This window comes from Salvelinus fontinalis, chromosome 21 (assembly GCF_029448725.1).
Source record: "Salvelinus fontinalis isolate EN_2023a chromosome 21, ASM2944872v1, whole genome shotgun sequence".
In the NCBI taxonomy this organism is placed as follows: domain Eukaryota; kingdom Metazoa; phylum Chordata; class Actinopteri; order Salmoniformes; family Salmonidae; genus Salvelinus; species Salvelinus fontinalis.
In genome coordinates this window covers 30,089,031-30,115,667 of record NC_074685.1, presented here as the reverse complement: position 1 = coordinate 30,115,667, position 26,637 = coordinate 30,089,031, and the positions used below count along the sequence as shown (strand labels likewise).

Genomic DNA, 26,637 nt, shown 5'->3' with positions numbered 1-26,637 from the left:
GACACATCTCAACATCAACTGTTCAAAGGGGACTGCGTCAATCAGGCATTCATGGTCGACTTGCTGCAAATAAACTACTACTAATGGACACAAATAATAAGAACAGACTTGCTTGGGCCAAGAAACACGGCCAATGGAAATTAGACTGGTGGAAATCTGTCCTTTGGTCTGATGAGTCCAAATTTGACATTTTTGGTTCCAACCGCCGTGTCTTTGTGAGACGCAGAGTAGGTGAACAGATGATCTCTGCATGTGTGGTTCCCAGCATGAAGCATGGAGGAGATTTGATGGTGCTTTGCTGGTGATACTGTCAGTGATTTATTTAGAATTCAAGGCACACTTAACCAGCATGGCTACCACAGAATTCTGCAGTGATACGCCATCCCATCTGGTTTGCACTTTTTCAACAGGACAATTTAACGAAGAAGGGAAGTGAAAGAGTGCTGCATCAGATGGGCTGGCCTCCACAATCACCCGACCTCAACCCAATTGAAATGATTTGGGATGAATTGCACCACAGAGTGAAGAAAAAGCAGTCAGCAAATGCTCATCATATGTTGGAACTCCTTCAAGACTGTTGGAAAATCATTCCAGGTGAAACTGGTTGAGAGAATGCCAAGATTGTCAAATCTGTCATAAAGGCTTCTACTGCGGCTACTTTGAATATTCTCAAATTTAAAATATATTTTGATTTGTTAACACTTTTGCTTACTACATTGTTCCATGTGTGTTATTTCATAGTTTTGATGTTTTCACTATTATTCTACAATGTAGAAAATAGTAAAATAAAGAAAACCCCTTGAATGAGTAGGTGTGTCCAAATTTTTGACTGGTACTGTATATGTTACGAATTTGCTAAATGTGCAATATAATAAGAATTTGCAAAATGTATAATATGTTACGAATTTGCTAATCGTATGATATGTCGAATTCTAGCTAGGTGGCTAACATTAGCTAGCTCGCTAACGTTAACTAGGCTAGGGGTTACAGTTACGTTTAGGAGTTAGGTTAAAGGGTTATTAAGGTTAGAGTTAGGGGAAGGGTTAGCCAAAAGGGGAAGGGGAAGGATTAGCTAACATGCTGAGTAGTTGATAAGTAGCTAAATAGTAGTAAGTAGTAGAAAAGTAGCTAATTAGCTAAAATGCTAAAGTTGTCAGTGATGAGATTCGAACTCGCAAAATTTGAGTTGCTAGACGTTCGCATTATATCCCTACCCATCCACCCTGACCAACCACCCTACTTTCATTTTTGTCTTAAGTAACCATCTGCCTTATGTAACTACACAAAACATAACATATCATACTAAATGGAATGTCTCAGATTTACTTACAGAATAATACGAAATGCTCTGAGTCTTCTCCCCAAGAAAACAGAACTGCTATATATTTGTTTTAGGAAGGTTTGGCTTCAAGGTAGACTTTGGAGGCACAACATTGGTCAATTTCAACAAACGTTTGGAATATGGAAAAATATGGAATATTGCAGGGTCTTTTATATGACTGGGTTACATTACAGAGGACTTCAGGGCAAATGATATGAATGCAGCTCATGTAATAAAGCGTTCAACATTGAATGTCGTACTGTACTACAATGTAGCCTAAGTAGGACAATGCTGACTGCAGTATGAGAACTAGATCACAGGAACCTAAATAATGCACTGTTGAAGAAAGTGTTGTGTCGTTGGATAGCCAAGTTGCGGAAGTGCGCGCTCAGCAGAGGCTGGCAGCTTGAAATGCATTTACATTAGGACCTTGCAGCCTACAGTACATCTCGACCTGTAACATGATTTGTTTTTGGGGATATGATAATGAAATAATATCTGTTCCACTGAACTGACACCGTTTCGAGTTCAGTATCCTACCTGCGTTGTCTTGAGCGAGACCAATCGTTATTTTCATGCGTCTGGATTGGTCGCCTGGCGTGTTTACAGAGTTATGGGTGCATTACAGTCGTTACCTGATGAATTCGAATGCAAAGATCTATCAGAGAAGACCGGCTGTGAGTATTACGTTTTTTTCCTGTAGGATACGATTATAATTGTTGAGAATAATCATATTTCTGGGTTTATGTAATCCTGCGCTAAAGTGTATCATTATTGTGAAATGAAACGCCCCACAATACAGGATCCCCATAACAACGTCATCTTGTGTGGTAGGTGTTCTGGGAGCTATTTACAGAGCAAAACAGCATGAGTTATAGATTGCTGTGTGCGACAGCACTACTGGATGAGAATCTTTACAAGTAGCCTATAGCAGTGTTTTCCCGGATGCCTTGAAAGGAGAAGAGCTACTGTTATAACCCTGAAAGGGGGGGGGGGGGATATTGAAATGACACAGAGGTTGCTTCAGCTTCACATCAGTGTAATTCATATTTTGCATAAAATCATCAACAATTTACAATTTACATACATTTCTCAAGTGCACAAATAAATACACTGCTCAAAAAAAATAAGGGAACACTTAAACAACACAATGTAACTCCAAGTCAATCACACTTCTGTGAAATCAAACTGTCCACTTAGGAAGCAACACTTATTGACAATAAATTTCACATGCTGTTGTGCAAATGGAATAGACAAAAGGTGGAAATTATAGGCAATTAGCAAGACACCCCCAATAAAGGAGTGGTTCTGCAGGTGGTGACCACAGACCACTTCTCAGTTCCTATGCTTCCTGGCTGATGTTTTGGTCACTTTTGAATGCTGGCGGTGCTTTCACTCTAGTGGTAGCATGACACGGAGTCTACAACCCACACAAGTGACTCAGGTAGTGCAGCTCATCCAGGATGGCACATCAATGCGAGCTGTGGCAAGAAGGTTTGCTGTGTCTGTCAGCGTAGTGTCCAGAACATGGAGGCGCTACCAGGAGACAGGCCAGTACATCAGGAGACGTGGAGTAGGCCGTAGGAGGGCAACAACCCAGCAGCAGGACCGCTACCTCCGCCTTTGTGCACGGAGGAGCACTGCCAGAGCCCTGCAAAATGACCTCCAGCAGGCCACAAATGTGCATGTGTCAGCATATGGTCTCACAAGGGGTCTGAGGATCTCATCTCGGTACCTAATGGCAGTCAGGCTACCTCTGGCGAGCACATGGAGGGCTGTGCGGCCCCACAAAGAAATGCCACCCCACACCATGACTGACCCACCGCCAAACCGGTCATGCTGGAGGATGTTGCAGGCAGCAGAACGTTCTCCACGGCGTCTCCAGACTCTGTCACGTCTGTCACATGTGCTCAGTGAACCTGCTTTCATCTGTGAAGAGCACAGGGCGCCAGTGGTGAATTTGCCAATCTTGGTGTTCTCTGGCAAATGCCAAACGTCCTGCACGGTGTTGGGCTGTAAGCACAACCCCCACCTGTGGACGTCGGGCCCTCATACCACCCTCATGGAGTCTGTTTCTGACCGTTTGAGCAGACACATGCACATTTGTGGCCTGCTGGAGGTTATTTTGCAGGGCTCTGGCAGTGCTCCTCCTTGCACAAAGGCGGAGGTAGCAGCCCTGCTGCTGGGTTGTTGCCCTCCTACGGCCTCCTCCACGTCTCCTGATGTACTGGCATGTCTCCTGGTAGCGCCTCCATGCTCTGGAGACTACGCTGACAGACACAGCAAACCTTCTTGCCACAGCTCGCATTGATGTGCCATCCTGGATGAGCTGCACTACCTGAGCCACTTGTGTGGGTTGTAGACTCCGTGTCATGCTACCACTAGAGTGAAAGCACCGCCAGCATTCAAAAGTGACCAAAACATCAGCCAGGAAGCATAGGAACTGAGAAGTGGTCTGTGGTCACCACCTGCAGAACCACTCCTTTATTGGGGGTGTCTTGCTAATTGCCTATAATTTCCACCTTTTGTCTATTCCATTTGCACAACAGCATGTGAAATGTATTGTCAATCAGTGTTGCTTCCTAAGTAGACAGTTTGATTTCACAGAAGTGTGATTGACTTGGAGTTACATTGTGTTGTTTAAGTGTTCCCTTATTTTTTTTGAGCAGTGTATATTCTTTACATTTGCATAGCTTTTACTATTGTTCAGTAAACCAGTATGCTACATTTATCAATGTATTCTTATTTATTATCCTTTTTTAAATTTACATTATCAAATGTATTGGCAAACCTTTTAACATTTTTAAATGCATGACACATCCCTTTATGAATAATCACTATTAACTATCCTTGTACCGTTTCTATCTTTATACCATTGTTATCAATTCTTATCCCTATATAAACTCACTTCAATAAAGAAAGACAACATGTATGAGCATGTATAAATTCATCTTAGTGCTCTACTTTGCAATAACAACATAATTCATCTTCACATTTCCCAAAAGTTCTCTCACTCACCCATTCACTAACACACACACACACACACAGACACACACACACACACACACACACACACACACACACACACACACACACACACACACACACACACACACACACACACACACACACACACACACACACACACACACACACACACGCACAGGAGATGAGCATGGCCCCTCTCTCTCTCCCCCCTCTCTCTCTCACTCACAGCTGCACCAGGAATGCTCTGATCACGCAGACCCCTCATGAAACTCGTGATTAGCCTCCAAGGTAGCTAGCTAGAAAAAGGGCCAATGGCAAATTTCTGAGTGGTTCTTAACATCCAAATAGCACATTTATATTGCCACTCAAACACATTTGCTAATTAATAACACACAGTAAACATCTGTAACATTCTGACATGAAGAATAACAATGTACCCTCTCTATATAGCCATGTTATTTTTACTCCTTATTTGTATTCGTTATTCACTGTGTATTTATTCCTCATGTCAATATTTCCATAGATTTTTTTTTTAAATTATCTTTAACTCTTTTTGTCGGAAAAGGACCCTAAGTACGCGTTTCACTGTTATTCTACACCTGTTGTCTACAAAGCATGTGACAAATAACATTTTATTTGATTGGATTTGAAATATATTCTAAATCGAATTCGTACCTGATAGGGGGAAATATAGAAATGAATCACACAGAGAAGTTACTTCAGCTTCACGTCAGTGTAATGAATGAACTGGAAAGCTCCGTGCGACCGGCCCCGTATGGGAGAAGCTATATGGGCACGCCTGTGCCCAAACTGATAACGCAACTGAGAGGGGCCGGGGAGACAAACGGATTTGGTTCCGTTAGTCGTCCTGATGAACACTTCCCAGCTAGCTAGCTTATGCTTGTGGCTAGAAACTTTAGCGATAATTTGAAACTTGGCTACCATGATTGGAACTTGGGATTGTTCAGAATCATTCCGTAATTCTTCCGTTTTTTAAAACTAAAATGTAGATGTTAATGCCGTAGTTGTACATTTTCAGTGAAAATCACTGCAATAAATGTGCTTTAGTTGTCACCCTGGCCTTATATTGACTACTTTATCGAGCTACTTCCCTCTCTTTACTGCCGGACAGCAGTTCTTGAACAAGTGGAAGTGAAGAACACCGTCCCTGTGTTGTTGTGGTGCCGGCTTGCAGCACAAACTCTCCCCATTGTAGTTAGACTGTATCACGGTGACATCGAGATGGTTACAAATTATTTATTGTGTAGGCTGCTATCCTATTCTAAATAAAATCAAGTGGGATGGACAAATTGGCCACGTTAGCTACTGCCGGCAACATGTGATACAGTTGCCCAGTGAGAAGCAACTCACGTTGGCAAGTACCTTGATATTGCACTGGTCATTCTCATCGGCTTGTTGTTACGTTAGCTAATTGGCAGGTCAAGGTGACAAATACTACCAGTTATTTATCCCAATGAAATAAGCATAATTTCATTTTAACTAGTGCCATGCTGCTGTTCTTGCCAGCATAAACTATACTGAACAAAAATATAAATGCAACATGGAACAATTTCAAATATTTTATTGAGTTACAGTACATATGAGGAAATCAGTCAATTGAAATAAATGACTTTGGCCCTAATCTATGGATTTCACATGACTGGGAATACAGATATGCATCTGTTGGTCACAGATACCTTAAAAAAAGGTAGGGGCGTAGATTAGACAACCAGTCAGTATCTGGTGCGACCACAATTTGCCTCATGCAGCGCACCACATCTCCTTTGCATAGAGTTGATCAGGCTGTTGATTGTGGCCTGTGGAATGTTGTCCCACTCCTCTTCAGTGGCTGTGCGAAGTTGCTGGATATTGGCGGGAATTGGAATACACTGTCGTACACATCGATTCAGAGTCAATGGGTGGGGTGACATGTCTGGTAAGTATGCAGACCATGGAAGAACAGGGACATTTTCAGCTTCCAGGAATTGTGTACAGATCCTTGTGACATGGGGCTGTGCATTATCATGCTGAAACATGAGGTGATGGCGGCGAATGAATGGCACGACAATGGGTCTCAAGATCTCGTCACGGTATCTCTGTGCATTACAATTTCCATAAATAAAATGTAATTGTGTTCGTTGTCCGTAGCTTATGCCTGCCCATACCATAACCCCATCGCCTTCATGGGGCACTCTGTTTGCAATGTTGACTTCAGCAAACCACTTGCCCACACAATGCGATACACATGATCTGTGGTTGAGGCTGGTTGAATGTACTGCCAAATTCTCTAAAACTGTGTTGGAGGCGGTGTCACAACTTCCACCGAAGTCGGTTCCTCTCCTTGTTCAGGCGGTGGTCGGCGTCACCGGTCTTCTAGCCATCGTCTAACCACTTTTTATTTTCCATTTGTTTTGTTTTGTTTTGTTTTCCTACACACCTGGTTTTCATTTCCCTCATTTATTGTTGTGTATTTAACCCTCTGTTCCCCCCATGTCTTTGTGTGGAATTGTTTGTTGTAAGTGCTTGTGCACCTGTTTACTGGTGCGCGTCGGGTTTTTTGGATTAAACTGCTCCGGCTATTACCTAGTTCTGCTCTCCTGCGTCTGACTTCCCTGCCACCAGTTACGCACCCCTTTACAGTTTGAGCAACTATGGAATGTCCTTGTGACTAAAGTCAGATGAAAGAAATTAAACTTGGTAATAGTATTAGACCAGATGAATCTCCTATATTTATTTAAGGGCTGTATTCTGACATGATGATAGAAAGACACTAGTATAGGCCAGGTACTGTATCTCCATGCAGTGGCTATAAAATATTCAACCTGCAAATTGCATGTGGAGTAGCAACTTTTTTCTCTGGGTATCTTATGTACGTTTACAGTGTAGGCTTGATTGAACCACCATGAATAATAGATTAGATATTGTGTTTATAGCTTCAGAAAGAATGCAAGCAATGAGGCCATGAACAAAGAGGCTTTTTTTTCACTGTCTCTAACATTGTCTGAAATCCCCACCCTCAGTGAGTTTCCTCATACCACTGGTAATCCAATATTAGCTCATACTAGTTTGTCCATACAATAACCTGAGGAATGTATTGTTTGTACACACTGAAAAACACTCACTCACTTTGTCTCACTCACACAATCACCCACTCACTCATAAACACTCACTCGCTCTCAATTCAAATATTGTGGCGATTGTTAGACATCAGTCCTTGTTTGAATGAATTTCAATACTTTGAGCTTATCCCTGTTGTTCAGCCAAACACTTTTTTTCTCTTTCAGACTACATGTAATTTACAGTTTATTTAAGTTACATTAGAAATATACATTTAAAAACAATGTATTTCTCTAAACTCTATGCACTCACATAGACAATGACAATGAAAGAATGCAGTGTGAAATAGTTTTTACATCTGAAATAGTTTGAAATAGTTTTTACATCTGAATATACAAATATACACTTTTCACATGAGGAAAGATGGCATCAACTGAAAATAGATGCTGAATAAACATTCAGCACTGCTCTCTGCTTACACCGTGTGTATAATGTGTTAGGCCTGGGGATGTCAAATCAGGCAGCCTGAATGATACATTAGAGATAAGAACAGGACACAAACATAAATTGTATTTGCAAAGATTAAAAAACAATTGTGTTCCATTAACAGCATTACTCTGCAGTTTGTCATGGTTTCCTGCCCATTCAGTGGTAACTGATGTGCTGCCTGGCATTTTGCTAATTGGAGATGCCTCTTGAAGATGCACATCATTTCCGCTCCATCCATCTAGGCCTTTAACCTGCTGTGGTAGTTTGGCAGGATGTACCTCTCTGTCTTGGACTCATGACAGTCCCTTTTTTGTTCCTCAGTTTCCTTCGAGCAGATTGGAATCCTGCATAAAAGATTCAAGCAGTTGAGCCACAATGAAGACACGCTGAGGTAGGACTCTCTAATCATTTTTGGCATTCATACACATCCTAACACACTTGATTTTTAACTTGTGCTGTTGTTACTTTGGGGGTTTTAGACACACATGGGTGTAATCCTGGCATAATGCATTTCTGATTAAGTGGTTCTTCCCATCTCTTTAGCATAAACCAGCCTAACAGGTTTTGTTTTGCCTTTTGTTTAGCAGGTTTTATAATTGACCAGCTTCCTGCTGCAAACCTAATTATCTTCTTGTCTTTTCACTTGTAGACGAGATGACCTCAACACAATTCCAGACCTGTCATGCAATCCGATCCGAACCCAAATTATAGAGGCCTTCTTTGACAAAAGGTTGGTGTTTATCATGTTTATGTTAAGTACCTCAACAAGAACAAGACTTAAGGTTAACTGCTCTCAATATGCCCCCATCTTTAACCTACATAGTATGATTTTCATTATACAGTAGGTTTGGTGGTACCGCACAGGATTAGTCAAATGTGAGCCTGGTCCAAAAACAACCCCTAGCTACCCCTATCCACTATATTTGTGTAGATCGGAAAGGGTTGAATATGTATAATCTATATGGCAGTCATACAACCTAAGATATCAATATGCAAGTTGGATCTATTACCATATTGTATACGGTATCCATTTCTTTGACATTTATGTGAAGTGCCTAGAAGGTTACTTTCTAATGAGCAATACAGAAAACATATGTTCACACAATGAAGATATTTATGTTCCTTGCTCGTATGCCTCTATAGAAACTTCCATCAGAATGGTGAGGGGACTGTCCAGGAGATCAGCTTTGAGGAGTTCCTGGTGGTCATGTCCCACTTCAGACCTCCAGCACTGGACATGACAGAGGAACAGAGAGAGATTATCAGGAGGGAAAAACTCCGCTGTGAGTGCCATCATTAAAATGTTACTGTATGGAGTGGTGTTAAGATAGATGTATTGCAGTTCAGTATCACTGGCAAGTGTTACACTACATTGAAATGGATACTCAACATTATTGTTAGCGTGTGTACTTACTACAATGACATTGAAAACATTGGTTGTACAAGATACTGTGCACGTTTGAGGTGTACTATGGCTAACACTGTGACTGGAATCAATAATGGGCTCAATAATCTGTCAACTTTCTGCTGGGATACAACAGATCTATATTAAAGTGACCTTTACAAAATGGATTCAGCAACTTCTCATGGAACAATAGGGACTGTTAGGGCATACACACACACACAGACAGACTCGAACGCGCACATTATTTTATAGTTGTATTGTTGGTGTCATTTTGTTGTTGTATTGTTTGTATTGCGTTGTATTTTACATTTGTGTGACTCTCCTTGTCTATCAGTTGTCGTGGAAATTCAACACAGGGACACTCAAAGTCAATATTAAATGAATCACTCTTTATTGTCAGCGAGCTGCGCGTTATGCCAAAAGGTCTGAGGGGGTCATGACTGTCTCCCCCTCTTATCTCTACCCAGCACGTATAGGAACCAATGATTGAGTGAGACAAGATGTACAATTCAAGGCTGTCCCCCCAGTCTATACATTCTTTCACCACATTCCCTACTTTTATCACTTTCACTTTATTATCACATAATAATTGTTAAAAATGTAATGAGAGACACTTTCAAACCCTTCATTCTGGGTTATACAATCTAATTAGTATCATCATAATAAAGGTTATACTTTTATTAACAGGAGTGAATTTATCAAAAATACACACACATACACACCATGTTAATAACACAATTATGCAAACTTTTTTGCAATTTGGGATCCTCAACTTCCAAACAGGGATTCTAACCAAGTTGCAAGCTACCACTCTGGTTGTGGGGAATTATTCTTAGCCACAGTGGCAATGTATTCGGCGAGATCAGTCATATTAGAAGAGTGATCTGGGACAAAAGTACAGCATTCATCGTAAATGATTGGACGAGTGCATCCTTAACCTGCCAAAAGATAGTCAAGAGCCTCTCTGTTTTTCATTTACGCAATTCTCTTAGTTCCCCATTCAATTGTTCCAGAGCAATTTGGTCATCCCTAGATCCATCACGACTGGTCTGCCGACGTAATCGTCCGAGGTGGTTTCAACAGGCTCTTCCATTGCGACGTCGCCGGCCCGCTAGCGGTCTGAATCGCTGTTTCTCCAGCTCGCCTAGCGTAGTAGCAACTACGAAATGGCTCCCTGACTCACCTATTGCTACACATGCCTCTCCCTAATGTCAGTATGCCTTGTCTATTGCTGTTTTGGTTAGTGATTATTGTCTTATTTCACTGTAGAACCCCCAGCCCTGCCAAATATGCCTTAGATAGCCCTTTTGTTCCACCCCCCACACATGCGGTGACCTCACCTGGCTTAACTGATGCCTCTAGAGACAAAACCTCTCTCATCATCACTCAATGCCTAGGTTTATCTCCACTGTACTCACATCCTACCATACCCTTGTCTGTACATTATGCCTTGAATCTATTCTTCCACACCCAGAAATCTGCTCCTTTTACTCTCTGTTCCGAACGCACTAGACGACCAGTTCTTATAGCCTTTAGCTGTACCCTTATTCTCCTCCTCCTCTGTTCCTCTGGTGATGTAGAGGTTAACCCAGGCCCTGCAGCCCCCAGCACCACTCCCATTCCCCAGGCGCTCTCATTTGTTGACTTCTGTATCTGTAAAAGCCTTGGTTTCATGCATGTTAACATCAGAAGCCTCCTCCCTAAGTTTGTTTTATTCACTGCTTTAGCACACTCCACCAACCCGGATGTCCTAGCCGTGTCTGAATCCTGGCTTAGGAAGGCGGCCAAAAATCCTGACATTTCCATCCCCAACTACAACATTTTCCTTCAAGATAGAACTGTCAAAGGGGGCGGAGTTGCAATCTACTGCAGAGATAGCCTGCAGAGTTCTGTCATACAATCCAGGTCTGTGACCAAAAAATTAAAGCTTCTACTTTTAAAAATCCACTTTTCTAGAAACAAGTCTCTCACCGTTGCCGCTTGTTATAGACTCCCTTCAGCCCCCAGCTGTACCCTGGACACCATAGGTGAATTGATTAACCCCCCATCTATCTTCAGAGTTCGTACTGTTAGGTGACCTAAACTGGGATATGCTTAACACCCCGGCCATCCTACAATCTAAGCTAGATGCCCTCATTCTCACACATATTATCAAGGAACATACCAGGTACAACCCTAAATCTGTAACCATAGGCACCCTCTTAGATATCATCCTGACCAACTTGCCCTCTAAATACACCTCTGCTGTCTTCAACAAGGATCTCAGCAATCACTGCCTCATTGCCTGCGTCCGTAATGGTTCTACGATCAAACGACCACCCCTCATCACTGTCAAACGCTCCCTAAAACACTTCAGCGAGCAGGCCTTTCTAATCGACCTGGCCCGGGTATCCTGGAAGGATATTGACCTCATCCCATCGGTAGAGGATGCCTGGTTGTTCTTTAAAAATGCTCTCCTCACCATCTTAAATAAGAATGCCCCATTAAAAAAATGTAGAACTAAGAACATATATAGCCCCTGGTTCACCCCAGACTTGACTGTCCTTGACCAGCACAAAAACATCCTGTGGCATTAGCATCGAATAGCCCCCGCGATATGCAACTTTTCAGGGAAGTCAGGAACCAATATACACAGTCAGTTAGGAAAGCTAAGGTTAGCTTTTTCAAAAAGAAATTTGCATCCTGTAGCACTAATTCCAAAAGGTTTTGGGACACTGTAAAGTCCATGGAGAATAAGAGCACCTCCTCCCAGCTGCCCACTGCACTGAGACTAGGAAACACTGGCACCACCAATAAATCTACGATAATCAATCATTTCAATAAGCATTTTTCTACGGCCGGCCATGCTTTCCACTTGGCTACCCCTACCCCGGCCAATAGCCAATAGCCGGGGTAGGGGTAGCCCCCTGCAGCAACTTTCCCTATACAGACAGACAGCTGATGTTCTGAAAGAGCTGCAAAATCTGGATCCCAACAAATCAGCTGAGCTAGACAATCTGGACCCTCACTTTCTAAAATTATTCACCAAAATTGTTGCAACCCCTATTACTAGCCTGTTCAACATCTCTTTCGTATTGTCTGAGATCCCCAAAGATTGGAAAGCTGCCGCGGTCATCTCCCTCTTCAAAGGGGGAGACACTCTAGACCCAAACTGCTACAGACCTATATCCATCCTACACTGCCTTTCTAAAATCTTTCTAAAAGCCAAATTAACAAACAGATAACCGACCATTTCGAATCCCACCCTACCTTCTCCACTATGCAATCTGGTTTCTGAGCTGGTCATGGGTGCACCTCAGCCACGCTCAAGGTCCTAAACGATATCATAACCGCCATCGATAAAAGACAGTACTGTGCAGCAGTCTCATCGACCTGGCCAAGGCTTTCGACTCTGTCAATCACCACATAATTTTCTTTGAAATGCTAGTAAAACTAAATGCATGCTCTTCAACCGATTGCTGCCCGCACCCGCCCGCCCGTCTAGCATCGCTACTCTGGACGGTTGACTTAGAATATGTGGACAACTGCAAATACCTAGGTGTCTGGTTAGACTGTAAACTCTCCTTCCAGACTCACATTAGGCATCTCCAATCCTAAATTAAATCTAGAATCGGCTTCCTATTTCGCAACAAAGCCTCCTTCACTCATGCTGCCAAACATATCCTTGTAAAACTGACTATCCTACCGATCCTTGACTTCGGCGATGTCATTTACAAAATAGCCTCCAGCACTCTACTCAGCAAACTGGATGTAGTCTATCACAGTGCCATTCGTTTTGTTACCAAAGCCCCATATACTACCCACCACTGCGACCTGTATGCTCTCGTTGGCTGGCCCTCGCTACAGATTTGTCGCCAAACCCACTGGCTCCAGGTCATCTATCAGTCTTTGCTAGATAAAGCCCTGCCTTATCTCAGCCCACTGGTCACCATAGCAACACCCACCCGTAGCACTCGCTCCAGCAGATATATTTGACTGGTCATCCCCAAAGCCAACACTTCCTTTGGCCGCCTTTCCTTTCAATTCTCTGCTGCCAATGACTGGAACAAATTGCAAAAATCACTGAAGCTGGAGACTTATATCTCCCTCTCTAACTTTAAGCATCAGCTGTCAGAGCAGCTTACCCATCACTGCACCTGTACACAGCCAATATGTAAATAGCACACCCAACTACCTCATCCCCATATTGTTATTTATTTTCTTTCACTTTTGCACCCCAGTATCGCTACTTGCACATCATCACCATCTGCACTTCTATCACTTCTGGGCCACTCCAGGCCTGTGTTGGTCCCTTTGGCTCGGGACTTATCTCAGCCTTATAGAAACATTCTGTCTTAGAGACAGGCCCACACCTACACTGTATGTGCGTTTAATTTGACATGCAGTACACAGTGAATTCGGAAAGTATTCAGAGCCCTTGACTTTTTCCACATTCTGTTACATTACAGCCGTATTCTAAAACTAATTGAATCGTTTTTTCCCCCTCAACAATCTACCCACAATAATGACAAGGCAAACAGATTTTTAGACTTGTCCCTCCTGCGTTGTCTTGGCTGTGTGCTTAAGTTCGTTGTCCTGTTGGAAGGTGAACCTTCGCCCCAGTCAGAGGTCCTGAGCGCTCTGGAGCAGGTTTTCAACAAAGATCTCTCTGTGCTTTGCTCTGTTCATCTTTCTCTTCGATCCTGACTAGGTTCCCAGTAACTGCCGCCAAAAAGAAATCCCACAGCTTGATCCTGCCACCACCATGCTTCACCGTAGGGATAGTGCCAGGTTTCCTCCAGACGTGACGCTTTCCATTCAAGCCAAAGAGTTCAATCTTGGTTTCATCAGACCAGAGAATCTTCTTTCTCATGGTCTGATAGTCTTTAGGTGCCTTTTGGCAAACTCCAAGCGGGCTGTCATGTGCCTTTTACTGAGAAGTGACTTCCGTCTGGCAACTCTACCATAAAGGCCTGATTGATGGAGTGCTGCAGAAATGGTTGTCCTTCTGGAAGATTCTCCCATCTCCACAGAGGAACTCTGGAGCTCTGTCAGAGTGACCATCGGGTTCTTGGTTACCTCTCTGACCAAGGCCCTTCTCCCCCGATTGATCAGTTTGGCCGGGTGGCCAGCTCTAGGAAGAGTCTTGGTGGTTCCAAACTTCTTCCATTTAAGAATGATGGAGGCCACTGTGTTCTTGGGGACCTTCAATGCTGCTGACATTTTTTGGTACCCTTCCCCAGATCTGTGCCTCGACATAATCCTGTCTCGGAGCTCTACAGACAATTCCTTCAACCTCATGGCTTGGTTTTTGCTCTAACATGCACTGTCAACTGTTGGACCTTATATAGACAGGTGTATGCCTTTCCAAATCATGTCCAATCAATTGAATTTATGACAGGTGGACTCCAATCAAGTTGTAGAAACATCTCAAGGACATTTGAACATCTTGGCCATGTTCTGTTATAATCTCCACTCAGCACAGCCAGAAGAGAACTGGCCACCCCTCATAGCCTGGTTCCTCTCTAGGTTTCTTCCTAGGTTCCGGCCTTTCTAGGGAGTTTTTCTTAGCCACCCTGCTTCTACACCTGCATTGCTTGCTGTTTGGGGTATTAGGCTGGGTTTCTGTACAGCACTTTGTGACATCAGCTGATGTAAGAAGGGCTTTATAAATACATTTGATTGATTGATTGATGATCAATGGAAACAGGATCCACCTGAGCTCAATTTCAAGTCTCATATCAAAGGGTCTGAATACTTATGTAAATAAGGTATTTCTGTTTTCTAGTTTTAATACATTTGCTACATTTTTAAAACCCTGTTTTTGCTTTGTCATTATAGGCTATTGTGTGTAGATTGATGAGGAAAACATTCTATTTAATACATTTTAGGATAAGGCTGTAACGTAACAAAATGTTCAGGGGTCTGAATACTTTCTGAATGAACTGTATTACTTCTACCAATATTCTTCATGCAAATGTGAAGACAAATGTCAAAGAGAATAACAGCACACAGTTGAATCCATTTTTGCAAATTGGCTTATACTCCCATATCATCTTACCGATCTCTCCGCAAAGTTACATTGTCAAGGAGTTAGAGGGCTAATCCTTAGGGAGAAGTCCCAACCATCCAGCAGACCCAATCGGGTGAGATTTGTGTTGAAGCAAGAAAAAAACAAATAAACAAAACAATAACAACAATACACACAAAACAAACAAAACAACAACAACAATACACTTCTTCCCTTTTGACACATGACTCACATCATGATTCATGCGTCTCAAAAAAAACAACAACAATACCGGTTAAATCAAAATAACAAATAAACTTAGAATTACAACCCTTGATAACTCCATCTTAAAATAATTGAATCCCATAAGGTAATTCAAGGAATAGTAAAATAGACTAGAGAAAGGTTTCCCTCGTTCAGGGGCAGCGCTCTCGCTCTATCTCTCTCTATATCCGAATCACACATAAGACTATTGATAAATTGTAAACTTCTTTGTAATTATCAGTTTTTACATATTACATTTAAATCTCGCCCAATGTCTCTAGCCTTTCTAGTGAGCGTGATCAGGCCTCACCAGAAAATCAGAACAGAGGTCAAAGGTCATTAAACCCCAGTTAAGTGAGTGTTTCGTTTCAAACATTTTGTGTACTTCAGGCTCATTATTTAAAGGCATTTCTTATCAAGAGAATTTACATGTGTGCAAACAAAAATCGGACAATAGATACCTCAGAAAATGTTATTTGTGTACCCTTTAAGGTGCATCTTTTCTAACCAATGAAAAACCCACTAAAACCAAAATATAAAGACCCCACACAATAAATCAAACACAGTGTTAACGCCACTAACAAATATTCATAACAGGTGGGCTTTGTGTGGGTGCTGGTGTGTGGTAAAATGTAGGGTAAAAACAAACAAAATGTCGAGGCCTTACTTAATTTGAGAGCTCCCTTAACAGCCAGATCTGTGTACCTTTATATTGTATAGTACACAGTGTCAATAACAGCTCTCCTAAGGCACCTGCCTCAGGAAGCCTTTCAAAGGGAGAGATACAGAATCATTAGTAAAAATGTATAAAAAAAAACTTGGTAGCACACATTCCATCAGTCCTGGAAGAAAGAAAATAAACATTTACTTAGTTTTCACTATGCTACATTTGAATCAGTCCTAAAAATTCTTAGTCTTAATCAAGTCTACTGCATCTTGGGCAGGACGTCTTGATAAAACTATGTGTGTACAGAATTATACTTCAGACACATCAGATGATACAGTGTCCGGTTAAGCTGAATAGACACCTTCTAAAGTAGACAATCCAAAAGTCCCTTTTTTGTAGTCTTATCATTTTGACCTGTTGCATTGACATATGTCCTGTACTGACTGTCCCTTTAACATCAACTAGTCAAAATATGAAACCTGTTGTTTAACAAATCTGCTAGGACATTCAAACTTTTGTGCTGGCTTATCAGCTCAATATTCGGTACTAAAAACATCTACTTCAATTCTAGACACAGTTCCACGTAATGTAAACAGATTATTGTTTTAGATGACATTACCTTCTTACTTAAATCACTGCTGCAACCCAAACTATAGAATTGAGGAATAATAATTGGAAATTGTGACCTTAATAATCTGTTCATCATGTGACCTTGTATTGAAACATTTACTTCTTCAAATTACTAAGACATTGCATTATTAGTGTGCTATCTGAAAGCCACTAATATTACCATTCACTTTGTTACTTTCACTAGTCTCCATATCTGTTTCCTTCAACATGGACTCTCAAGACCCTCCCAATCACTACTGCTAATACACATGGATCAATCTCAAACAATGTTCTGCTTTTACCTCTATTGTAAAGTTTAAAAACAAAACAAAAAACATTCTAACTTTCTCCATATTGGAAGGCATTGTTTTCATTTTAGTCTACCCTAACAATGTTACTCTTTATATTTATCACCAATTTCTGTTGGATATTCACTTTCAATGACTACCGACCTGTAGCACTCACATCTGTAGCCCTGAAGTGCTTTGAAAAACTGATCATGGCTCACATCAACACCATTATGCCAGAATCCCTAGACCCATTCCAATTTGCATACCGCCCCAACAGATCCAGAGATGATACAATCTCTATTGCAATCCACACTGCCCTTTCCCACCTGGACAAAAGGAACACCTACATGAGAATGCTATTCATTGACTACAGCTCAGCGTTCAACACCATAGTGCCCTCAAAGTTCATCACTAAGCTAAGTACCCTGGGACTACACACCTTCCTTTGCAACTGGATCCTGGACTTGCTGACGAGCCACCCCCAGGTGGTAAGGGTAGGTAACAACACATCTACCACGCTGATCCTCAACATGGGGGCCCCTCAGGGGTGCGTGCTCAGTCCCCTCCTGTACTCCCTGTTCACCCATGACTGCATGGCCAAGCATGACTCCAACACCATCATTGATTTTGCCGACGGCACAACAGTGTTTGGCCTGATCACCGACAACGATGAGACAGCCTATAGGGAGGAGGTCAGAGACCTGGCAGTGTGGTGCCAAGATAACAACCTCTCCCTCAAATTGATCAAGACAAGGGAGATGATTGTGGACTACAGAAAAAAGAGGACCAAACATGCCCCCATTCTCATCGACGGGGCTGTAGTGGACTAGGTTGAGAGCTTCAAGTTCCTTGGTGTCCACATCACCAACAAACTATCATGGTCCAAGCACACCAAGACAGTTGTGAAGAGAGCATGACAATGCCTATTCCCCCTCAGGAGACTGAAAAGATGTGGCATGGGTCTTCAGATCCTCAAAACATTCTACAGCTGCACCATCGAGAGCATTCTGGCCTGTTGTATCCCCGCCTGGTTTGGCAACTACTCAGCCTCCGACCACAAGGCACTACAGAGGGTAGTGCGTACGGCTCAGGACATCACTGTGGCCGAGCTTCCTGCCATCCAGGACCTCTATACCAGACGGTGTCAGAGGAAGGCCCAAGAATGTGCCACATTAAGCAGTACCAGAGTGCCAATTATAGGTCCAAAACACTTCTTAACAGCTTCTACCCTCAAGCTGTAATACTCCTGAACAGCTAATCAAATGGCTACCCGGACTATTTAAATTGCCCCCCACAAACCCATTTTTATGCTGCTGCTACTCTCTGTTTATTATCCATGCATAGTCACTTTACCTCTACATACATGTGCATATTACCTCAATTACCACGACTAACCGGTGCCCCCACACATTGATTCTGTACCGGTACCCCCTGTATATAGCTCCTTAATTATTTGTTATTTTTCTTATTTTTTAATTTTTAATTTACTTCAGTTTATTTTTGTACATACTTTCTTTACACTTTTTGTCTTAAACTGCATTGTTGGTTTAGGGTTTGTAAGTAAGCATTTCACTGTAAGATGTATTGTATTCGGCGCATGAAATTTACACTAGCGTTCTATTTAACAGCATATTCAGGAATAGTACTCTCTCCTTTCATCTCTTCACATACACAGAATCCCTATATATGGTTATAAATCAACTTAAGTATTTGCAACCACACCACCAGCAACGATCACAGCGCAGCTAGCCCGAAAGGTACACATATCATGTTCTCGAGGAAATCTCAGTGTCCGGGGGCATAAATGAACAGCCCTTTCCCATCTCAGCTGTTACCCTCTTAAACTTTTCAATGGCTTCTCCTGACAGTGCTCACTACCTGTAGATTGACGGGCGGTGGTGGACAGAACCCATAGATAACGTTATAGATCGAAAAACTCAGCTCACACAGAACTGGAAAACTCAGCTCACACTGAACTGGAAAACTCAGCTCACACGGAACTGGAAAACTCAGCTCACACGGAACTGGAAAACTCAGCTCACACGGAACTGGAAAACTCAGCTCACACGGAACTGGAAAACTCAGATCACACGGAACTGGAAAACTCAGCTCACACGGAACTGGAAAACTCAGCTCACACAGAACTGGAAAACTCAGCTCACACAGAACTGGGTGGGTTATTCATTCAAACACACACATTTTTCACACCGGAGCTAGTCCCCTGACACGCTCATTCACTCAGTACTTAATAGTAATAATAATATCTCTTATTATCCAAATTTCAATCCTGTTATTATCTAAATTCCAATCAGCTTAATATCCAAATTTCAATCCTCTTACTATCCAAAGTTAAACCTTCTTATTATCCCAAATGTAAATCCTTTGTTGAACTCAGTTTACCACTGATTATCCACATTTTCTCTTCTCTTAACACTAATAATTTCTCTTATTATCCACATTTAAATCAGCTTAACACGTCCTTTCCACACTCGCACAACTCTCACATTCCCTTAGTACTATTCCCAAACACACTCGGTAATGTCCCGTATTACTCCATTTGCATCTTGAATGATTCTCGTTGTTATTTCCTATGCACAATATGTATCTTCAACATTTTTCTTGCCACTACTTCCTATACATAAACAAATTACACCACATGCTCAATAACACCTCGTGCTATTAGTAGTGGCTGTAGACCACATAGACACTTCTCTTATAAATGCCTACAGACAGGTGTCAGCGTGGCTTTACCAAGGTGCCGTTACTTGCCCTCACTCTAGTCTTCTCTTAAGACTAGTTCTAGCCTCAAGACTAGTAGTACCATTTTATGTTTAGTTTTATTTTAGTTTTAATTATACAAATTAATTTAAATTGACTTACTAAAATTCAGATGACATGTCCCTCAGAGGTTCACAGATCAGGTATCTTCTCCCGGGCAGCTCTCAGTAAAAGTCTGGTCTGGCCGGGTCCACGTTGTCTTTGGTCAGACGGGAAATTCACTTACGCTTTCTCACTATGTCTCCCTTGCAGACCTTCACTGGGATGCTCCACAGGTGGAATCACTGATCAAATTGTCATCGAAATTCAACACAGGGACACTCAAAGTCAATTTTAAATGAATCACTATTTATTGTCAGCAAGCTGGAGAGGTCACAGTCAAACTTAGATGCATAAAGTACCGGTCTGAAGTGAGCTCTGCCGGGCAGTCCCGTTAATTCTCTTATGTACTGCTTACAGAGACAAGCTACATAGGCATGGTTCATAGGGTTGGTTCCTGCGTGTGTCTGGCACCGTCTCATATCTTAACTTATAGAACATATTCTGGGCATTCTTCCAAAAGGGCTGGGGGGGGGGGGGGGGGGGGGTCATGACAGTCTCCCCCTCATATCTCTACCCAGCACCTACAGGAACCAATGATTGTATGAGACAAGACGTACAATTCAAGGCTGTCCCTCCAGACTATAAATGTTTCCTCCACACAGTGTACCAGTGTTTTGTTACTTGTCATGTTTTGTGTTTTTTGTGGATCCCAGGAAGATTAGCTGCTGCTTCTGCAAAAGATAAATGAACAAACAATAACAAAAATATCCCATAATATACAGCATTACTGTCACGTTCCTGACCTGTTTTCTGTTGTTTTGTATGTGTGTGATGGTCAGGGCGTGAGTTTTGGGTGGGCAGTCTATGTTTTCTGTTTCTATGTTGGTTTTGGGTTGCCTGGTATGGCTCTTAATTAGAGGCAGGTGTTTTGCGTTTTCCTCTAATTGAGAGTCATATTAAGGTAGGGTGTTCTCACTGTTTGTTTGTGGGTGATTGTCTTCCGTGTCAGTGTATGTGCGCACCATACGGGACTGTTTCATTGTCGTTAGGTATTTGTAGTCTGTTCCTGTTCGTGCGTTCTTCACGTTGTATGTAAGTTCGTGTCCAGGTCTGTTTACTTCGTTTTGTTGTTTTGTAAAGTATCAAGTGTTCTTCGTGTGTTTAGTTTTGTCTTGTTTATTAAAATTCATTATGTATTCACAACCCGCTGCATTTTGGTCTTTCGATCCTTCTCTCCTCTCCTCGTTTGAGGAGGAGGATTACGACACCCGTTACAATTACTCAGCAAATGCATTACAGTGATGCCTCGTGACACTTGCAGACCTTTTGTTAAGGAAATATTTGTAAAGACAGACCAACAGAAAAGAGTTGAACACTTTCTTATTTTTTCCCCAGTCCTGTTTAACATGCACGACACAGACAATGATGGAACAATCACTCTGGAGGAGTACCGACATGTAAGCCACTGCCTAGGCCTATCTTTCGAAAGACAAAAAATACACTATCGGCCTATCACTGTTGTAACCGTGACTGCCTTGCCTCTGTATGTACTGTAGGTAGTGGAGGAGCTGCTGTCTCGGAGTGGAGCCCTGGGGAAGGAAACGGCTAAAGGCATAGCAGACGCTGCCATGCTGGAGGTAGCCAGTATCTCCATGGGTCACATGGTACGGATGCTTGATAAACATTATATTCCTCACTCTGAGTGTTAGACCTGGAGCCTATTATTTTTTTTATTTTTTTATTATATTCAATAATCTCATTCTTCATTCTCAGGAACCAGATGAGTTTTACGAGGGGATCACTTTTGAACATTTCCTAAAGGTTTGTAATAAAACATAATTTTGTGTCTAAAGAAAAGTCATGGCTTTAGCTTTTCTTTTGCAATGGTTTTGCAAACAAACACTGTATAGCTTCAAAATATGGTTAAAACTATCATTTTGATATGATGGATGGTCTGTCCTTGCATCCATTGCTCTGTCTTAAATTTTAAAGTGGTTACATTTCTCCAGCCCCATCCCTCTGCTGTTTGCTGTTTGCCAATAGCAGCACAATTGTTGTCTTGTTATTAGAGCACACATAGTTGAAGGCATGATCAGAGTTTAGTAACTATGTAATATACTGGTAGTAAAACAATTTATTTTCAGATACTGAAAGATATTGAGATCGAGACAAGAATGAACATTCGCTTTTTGAATGTGGACACGACGAACCTGTGCAAGTGAGGATTTTCCACCTTTTTTATTACTATGCAGCACCAGCACTCTTTTATGGTATTTTATTTAGTGGCCAGTTAGGGCACACTTTAAGCAGTGACGTGTGGTTGGTGTCTGGGTAAGCACTGGCTGTTATCAAAGCCAGATTTACTCACAAATAAACCTTCATGAAGCCCAAGTTCACCATACAACAGATAGCTCCAACAACCAGAATGACACAGGCTATTAACCAAAATTGACAACAATGTTCACCAAATGTGACCAACCGGCTCGATTCGGTCTTATGTATCAAAATTTGAAATGGTGTTTTTTACATTGGATAAAAGTAGAGACTCAGAGATCTAGAAAATGGTGTATCATACACTACAGTTGAGGAACCATGGGAAAGTAATTCTGCTTAGAACGTTGATAAACTTATAACCCCACATTTGAGAAAATGTCCCTTGAATGTTTTGGTACACCTACTGGAGAGCTCATCTTTGTCTACACCAAATCAGAATCGTTCACACCCTCTTAAGCCTTAGCCCCACCCATCTATTTAAGGATTCACATGTGAGGCCATGTGCTATGCAGAGTGCGTACTGTAGTGTACTAAACAACCAAAGCTTTCAAGCCTTAAGGCTGGTTTACACTACGTCTAGCGTCATGTCTGTAGACAGTTGTCGCAGTAACATCATGGACATTCTATTGTCGTCTGACAACAAACTTGTCGTTGTTGTTCTGAAAAAGTATAAACACAAAACTGACAGACTGCATGTAATCAGCAGCCTGGTTGTCCAAAATAGCATAACTGGTGTATTTTAACACCAATAAATCCATCCGTTTAAAAATGTATTTAGTATGTGTCAATCTAGCAAACTAGGCAACTTAAACCAACCAACTTTCTAAACTATGTTGTGGTTCATTTCTTGCTTGTTAGCCAGCTATCTAATTTTGAGTTAGCTGGCTAGCCAGTTCAAATAATGACCATATCATATTGCTGACAATGTCTTTACTTTAACTAATTTATATTATTTTATTACAGGAAAATAAACTCACAACAAACACACACTTTATCAAATAAAATCAAAGTTTACTTGTCACATGCACAGGATACAGAAGGTGTAAACGGTACAGTGAAATGATTGCTTATAGTGGAGTGTTTTGTTTAGACATGTAGCTAGCTAGTTAAACAATAAACCATAATCCCAACTCATAACGTTACTACCCTGCATGAATCTGCAGGTAGCTAAAAACTAGCCAACTAGGTTCAATATTAGCTAGCTCACTAACATTAGGCTATAACTAGCAATGCAAATGGCTCTTAGATACAAATACTATTACTACACAGATCATACACGTAACGTAAGCTAGCGAGCCAGCCAGCTAACGTTAGCTAGCTAGCTAACAGTACGCTTTAACTTGCAATGAAAATTACTTTCTGACAAAATTAGAAACAGTTAATTTCTGAAAATGTAGCTAGCTAGATTCTCTGACCCGTGTACATGGATGAATGCTTCTCCCTCTCACGGATACCATAGTTTCTCTTAGTTTGAAGATGTAATCCGGAGACTGGTGTTTTATACAACAGCCTAGATAGAACAGTGTGTTCTATTTTTGACTCACTCCACAAATTTGCTATCAAACGCCAGAATTTTCTCCATCTCCTTAGCTATCATACTCTGCTTTCACCGGACATTCCACTGATTTCAAAACGTGGTCCTCCAGAAAGTGGAGCGCATTAACAACACTTTTGTAGTTCTTCGTGATATCTTAAAAAAAAAGCTGCGTTAGAAAGGATTACCTACACATACTGAGCAGCTTATGTTATAGACAGATGGCAGAACAATCTGAACTCATCTCTTGGCATGTCCAGTCCATCCATTATGTCAGCCAATCCTGGCTAGCGGGAAGGTTCCTGTCTTTTTCCGTGGCTAAACCAACTAAGCTCGTAATTTAACAATTGTATTCGTATTTACAGATGAAAGGCACATGAAATTTCACATGTCCCAGAAGGCATTTCTGCCCAAAAACACATTTTGATTTTAAAAATGTTTACATTTTCACAAGTAGTGATGCACAACATATGCCTAGATAACTGAAACGAGTCACAAATGTAAATACCTATGTAGCCAAGGTACGATTGCGACATATTTCATATCATCTTACAAAATGATGCACTGCTCAACTCAGCAATAAACAAATCTAGCATCCACAATTACAACTGGTAGGTGGCACTAAAAGACTAATATATGGACACATTTCATCCGAATAATTTGCAACACTAACTCCATAGCCTTTCACAGTGGATTTACAATTCTTCCAATGCGCTTCTCGCGTAAACACACACACACACATAATAATATTAGCATGGGAAATATTATTACACACACACGTATATAATAAATAAGGTTCTAACAAAATGTTCATATCAACAATCGAAATTACTGAAAAATGCATTCAAACGGTCGTGTGGGATACACATCTCCAAGGCCTCCTTCAGTTCCATTTTCACATTGACTCAAGAAGTAATTCCCATTCCCAATACGTCCACAAAGCTAAAGCAAATGTCCAAGATGTCTAAAAGTCGGGGTAAAATGTCTTAATTGGTAATGATGTTTCAAACAATTGGACAGCCCAGTACTCACTTTTCACCTGCCTGACACATGACACCTGTCATGCCACGTCTTGTAGAGATCCTGTATGCTGCCTCTCTATGGTCTTAACTTTAATTTTAGTTGACATTCCACTCTTTGAACCCTCTAAACAGTGCGTTCCATTATGTCAACTTGGAAAATTGTTTGAGGTGCAGTATAGTGTCAATTTGTCAGGTTATATTTTCTAAGTAGCTAGCTTTGTTCAGTTCAAGCGGTGCAAGTGTGAAATCATGTAGACATGTCCAAATATGCACAGTTTACCCCAGACAATACCCACACAACATGTTTAGGCAATACGCATGCCTACATGAAATCGGCTCAATACAACACATGAAGATACTTCAAGCCAGGCAAAGCAGCGATGCCTAAGCTGACCCTGTCTATTAACAGTGACTGGAGTCAGGAACGGCCGCAGTGTCAACGATTTGAATGGCTGGAAAGGAAGGCATGAATACCCTAGCGCCTTTCCTGAGGTTTTGCATAAAAAAAACACCAGATTCACTGAGAAAAAACATGAACAAAAAAATTATGAAAATGTTTTATACCATTTGCTTTTTTTTTTTGGCTTACATAACAGCTTTTTTTATTACATTATCACAGGGTCAACCGGGCCTAGCCTGACTGCACGTCACTGACTAAGTACACTGACAAACTATTAGAAAGCTCTGTTTATGGTTTGGTTTTGGGTTGTTATGAGCTTTTGATCAGGGGAAGGTTTAAGCTTCTACTGTCTAGTAGCTGCTGACACTGTTATGTTTTACAAATGGACTGCATTGAAAATATGAATATGAGTAACTATGCAAATATACACAGATTAACAGTTGCTATGTTATGAATTTAGCATGCAGTTTTGATGACATCCTGTATCTGTCACAACATACTGTTTTATGCAAGAATATGAACAATGCACTAAATGTTATCAATCAATAATCAATTCAATAGCAAAGCAATAAACCAGTAATACTATCGCAATAAAGCAATAGCCAATCATGCAGCGCTATGATTAAAGTGCATGCAATTCATCTCCTATTATACTGTATCTATGGCACTGTGTGGAATGAGCTAAAAAAAACGTGCACAAGGAAAACCAAGAGCATGCGTCTTCTATCTATACCATCCTGCACACCAAAATTGTTGTGCTGCCACTGCCATCGATTTGGAATCAAAAGTTAGATTTCCTTGTGCATTAACAAGTTACTGACCAATAGAAACAAAGTACTTATTGCCGTTGCGATGTTTGACTGACCAGCCTAGCATACTGGTACTGGTATACAGCCTAGCATACTGGTACTGGTATACAGTCTAGCATACTGGTACTGGTATACAGCCTAGCATACTGGTACTGGTATACAGCCTAGCATACTGGTACTGGTATACAGTATAGCATACTGGTACTGGTATACAGCCTAGCATACTGGTACTGGTATACAGCCTAGCATACTGGTACTGGTATACAGCCTAGCATACTGGTACTGGTATACAGCCTAGCATACTGGTACTGGTATACAGCCTAGCATACTGGTACTGGTATACAGCCTAGCATACTGGTACTGGTATACAGTCTAGCATACTGGTACTGGTATACAGCCTAGCATACTGGTACTGGTATACAGCCTAGCATACTGGTACTGGTATACAGCCTAGCATACTGGTACTGGTATACAGCCTAGCATACTGGTACTGGTATACAGTCTAGCATACTGGTACTGGTATACAGCCTAGCATACTGGTACTGGTATACAGCCTAGCATACTGGTACTGGTATACAGTATAGCATACTGGTACTGGTATACAGCCTAGCATACTGGTACTGGTATACAGCCTAGCATACTGGTACTGGTATACAGCCTAGCATACTGGTACTGGTATACAGCCTAGCATACTGGTAC

At 41.5% G+C, this 26,637-nt stretch overlaps 1 protein-coding gene across 1 annotated transcript; it reads left to right on the top strand.

The window, feature by feature from the left end:
* The first annotated feature begins 1,634 nt into the window (after window positions 1-1,634).
* Window positions 1,635-26,610, top strand: tescb (tescalcin b). Its single transcript, XM_055874710.1, has 8 exons — window positions 1,635-1,998; window positions 8,177-8,246; window positions 8,505-8,585; window positions 8,999-9,138; window positions 21,295-21,356; window positions 21,456-21,563; window positions 21,673-21,720; window positions 22,044-26,610. Exons 1-8 carry the CDS (start codon window positions 1,935-1,937, stop codon window positions 22,119-22,121), a joined length of 651 nt encoding a protein of 216 aa, XP_055730685.1. The 5' UTR covers window positions 1,635-1,934; the 3' UTR covers window positions 22,122-26,610.
* Window positions 26,611-26,637: the final 27 nt, after the last annotated feature.

Bases quoted from the DNA above. Each gene is read 5' to 3' on its own strand.
- tescb (XM_055874710.1), top strand. From the start codon at position 1,935: ATGGGTGCATTACAGTCGTTACCTGATGAATTCGAATGCAAAGATCTA. The intron at 1,999-8,176 runs GTGAGTATTACG...TTTGTTCCTCAG, and splicing joins TCTATCAGAGAAGACCGGCT to TTTCCTTCGAGCAGATTGGA. The intron at 8,586-8,998 runs GTTGGTGTTTAT...ATGCCTCTATAG, and splicing joins GAGGCCTTCTTTGACAAAAG to AAACTTCCATCAGAATGGTG.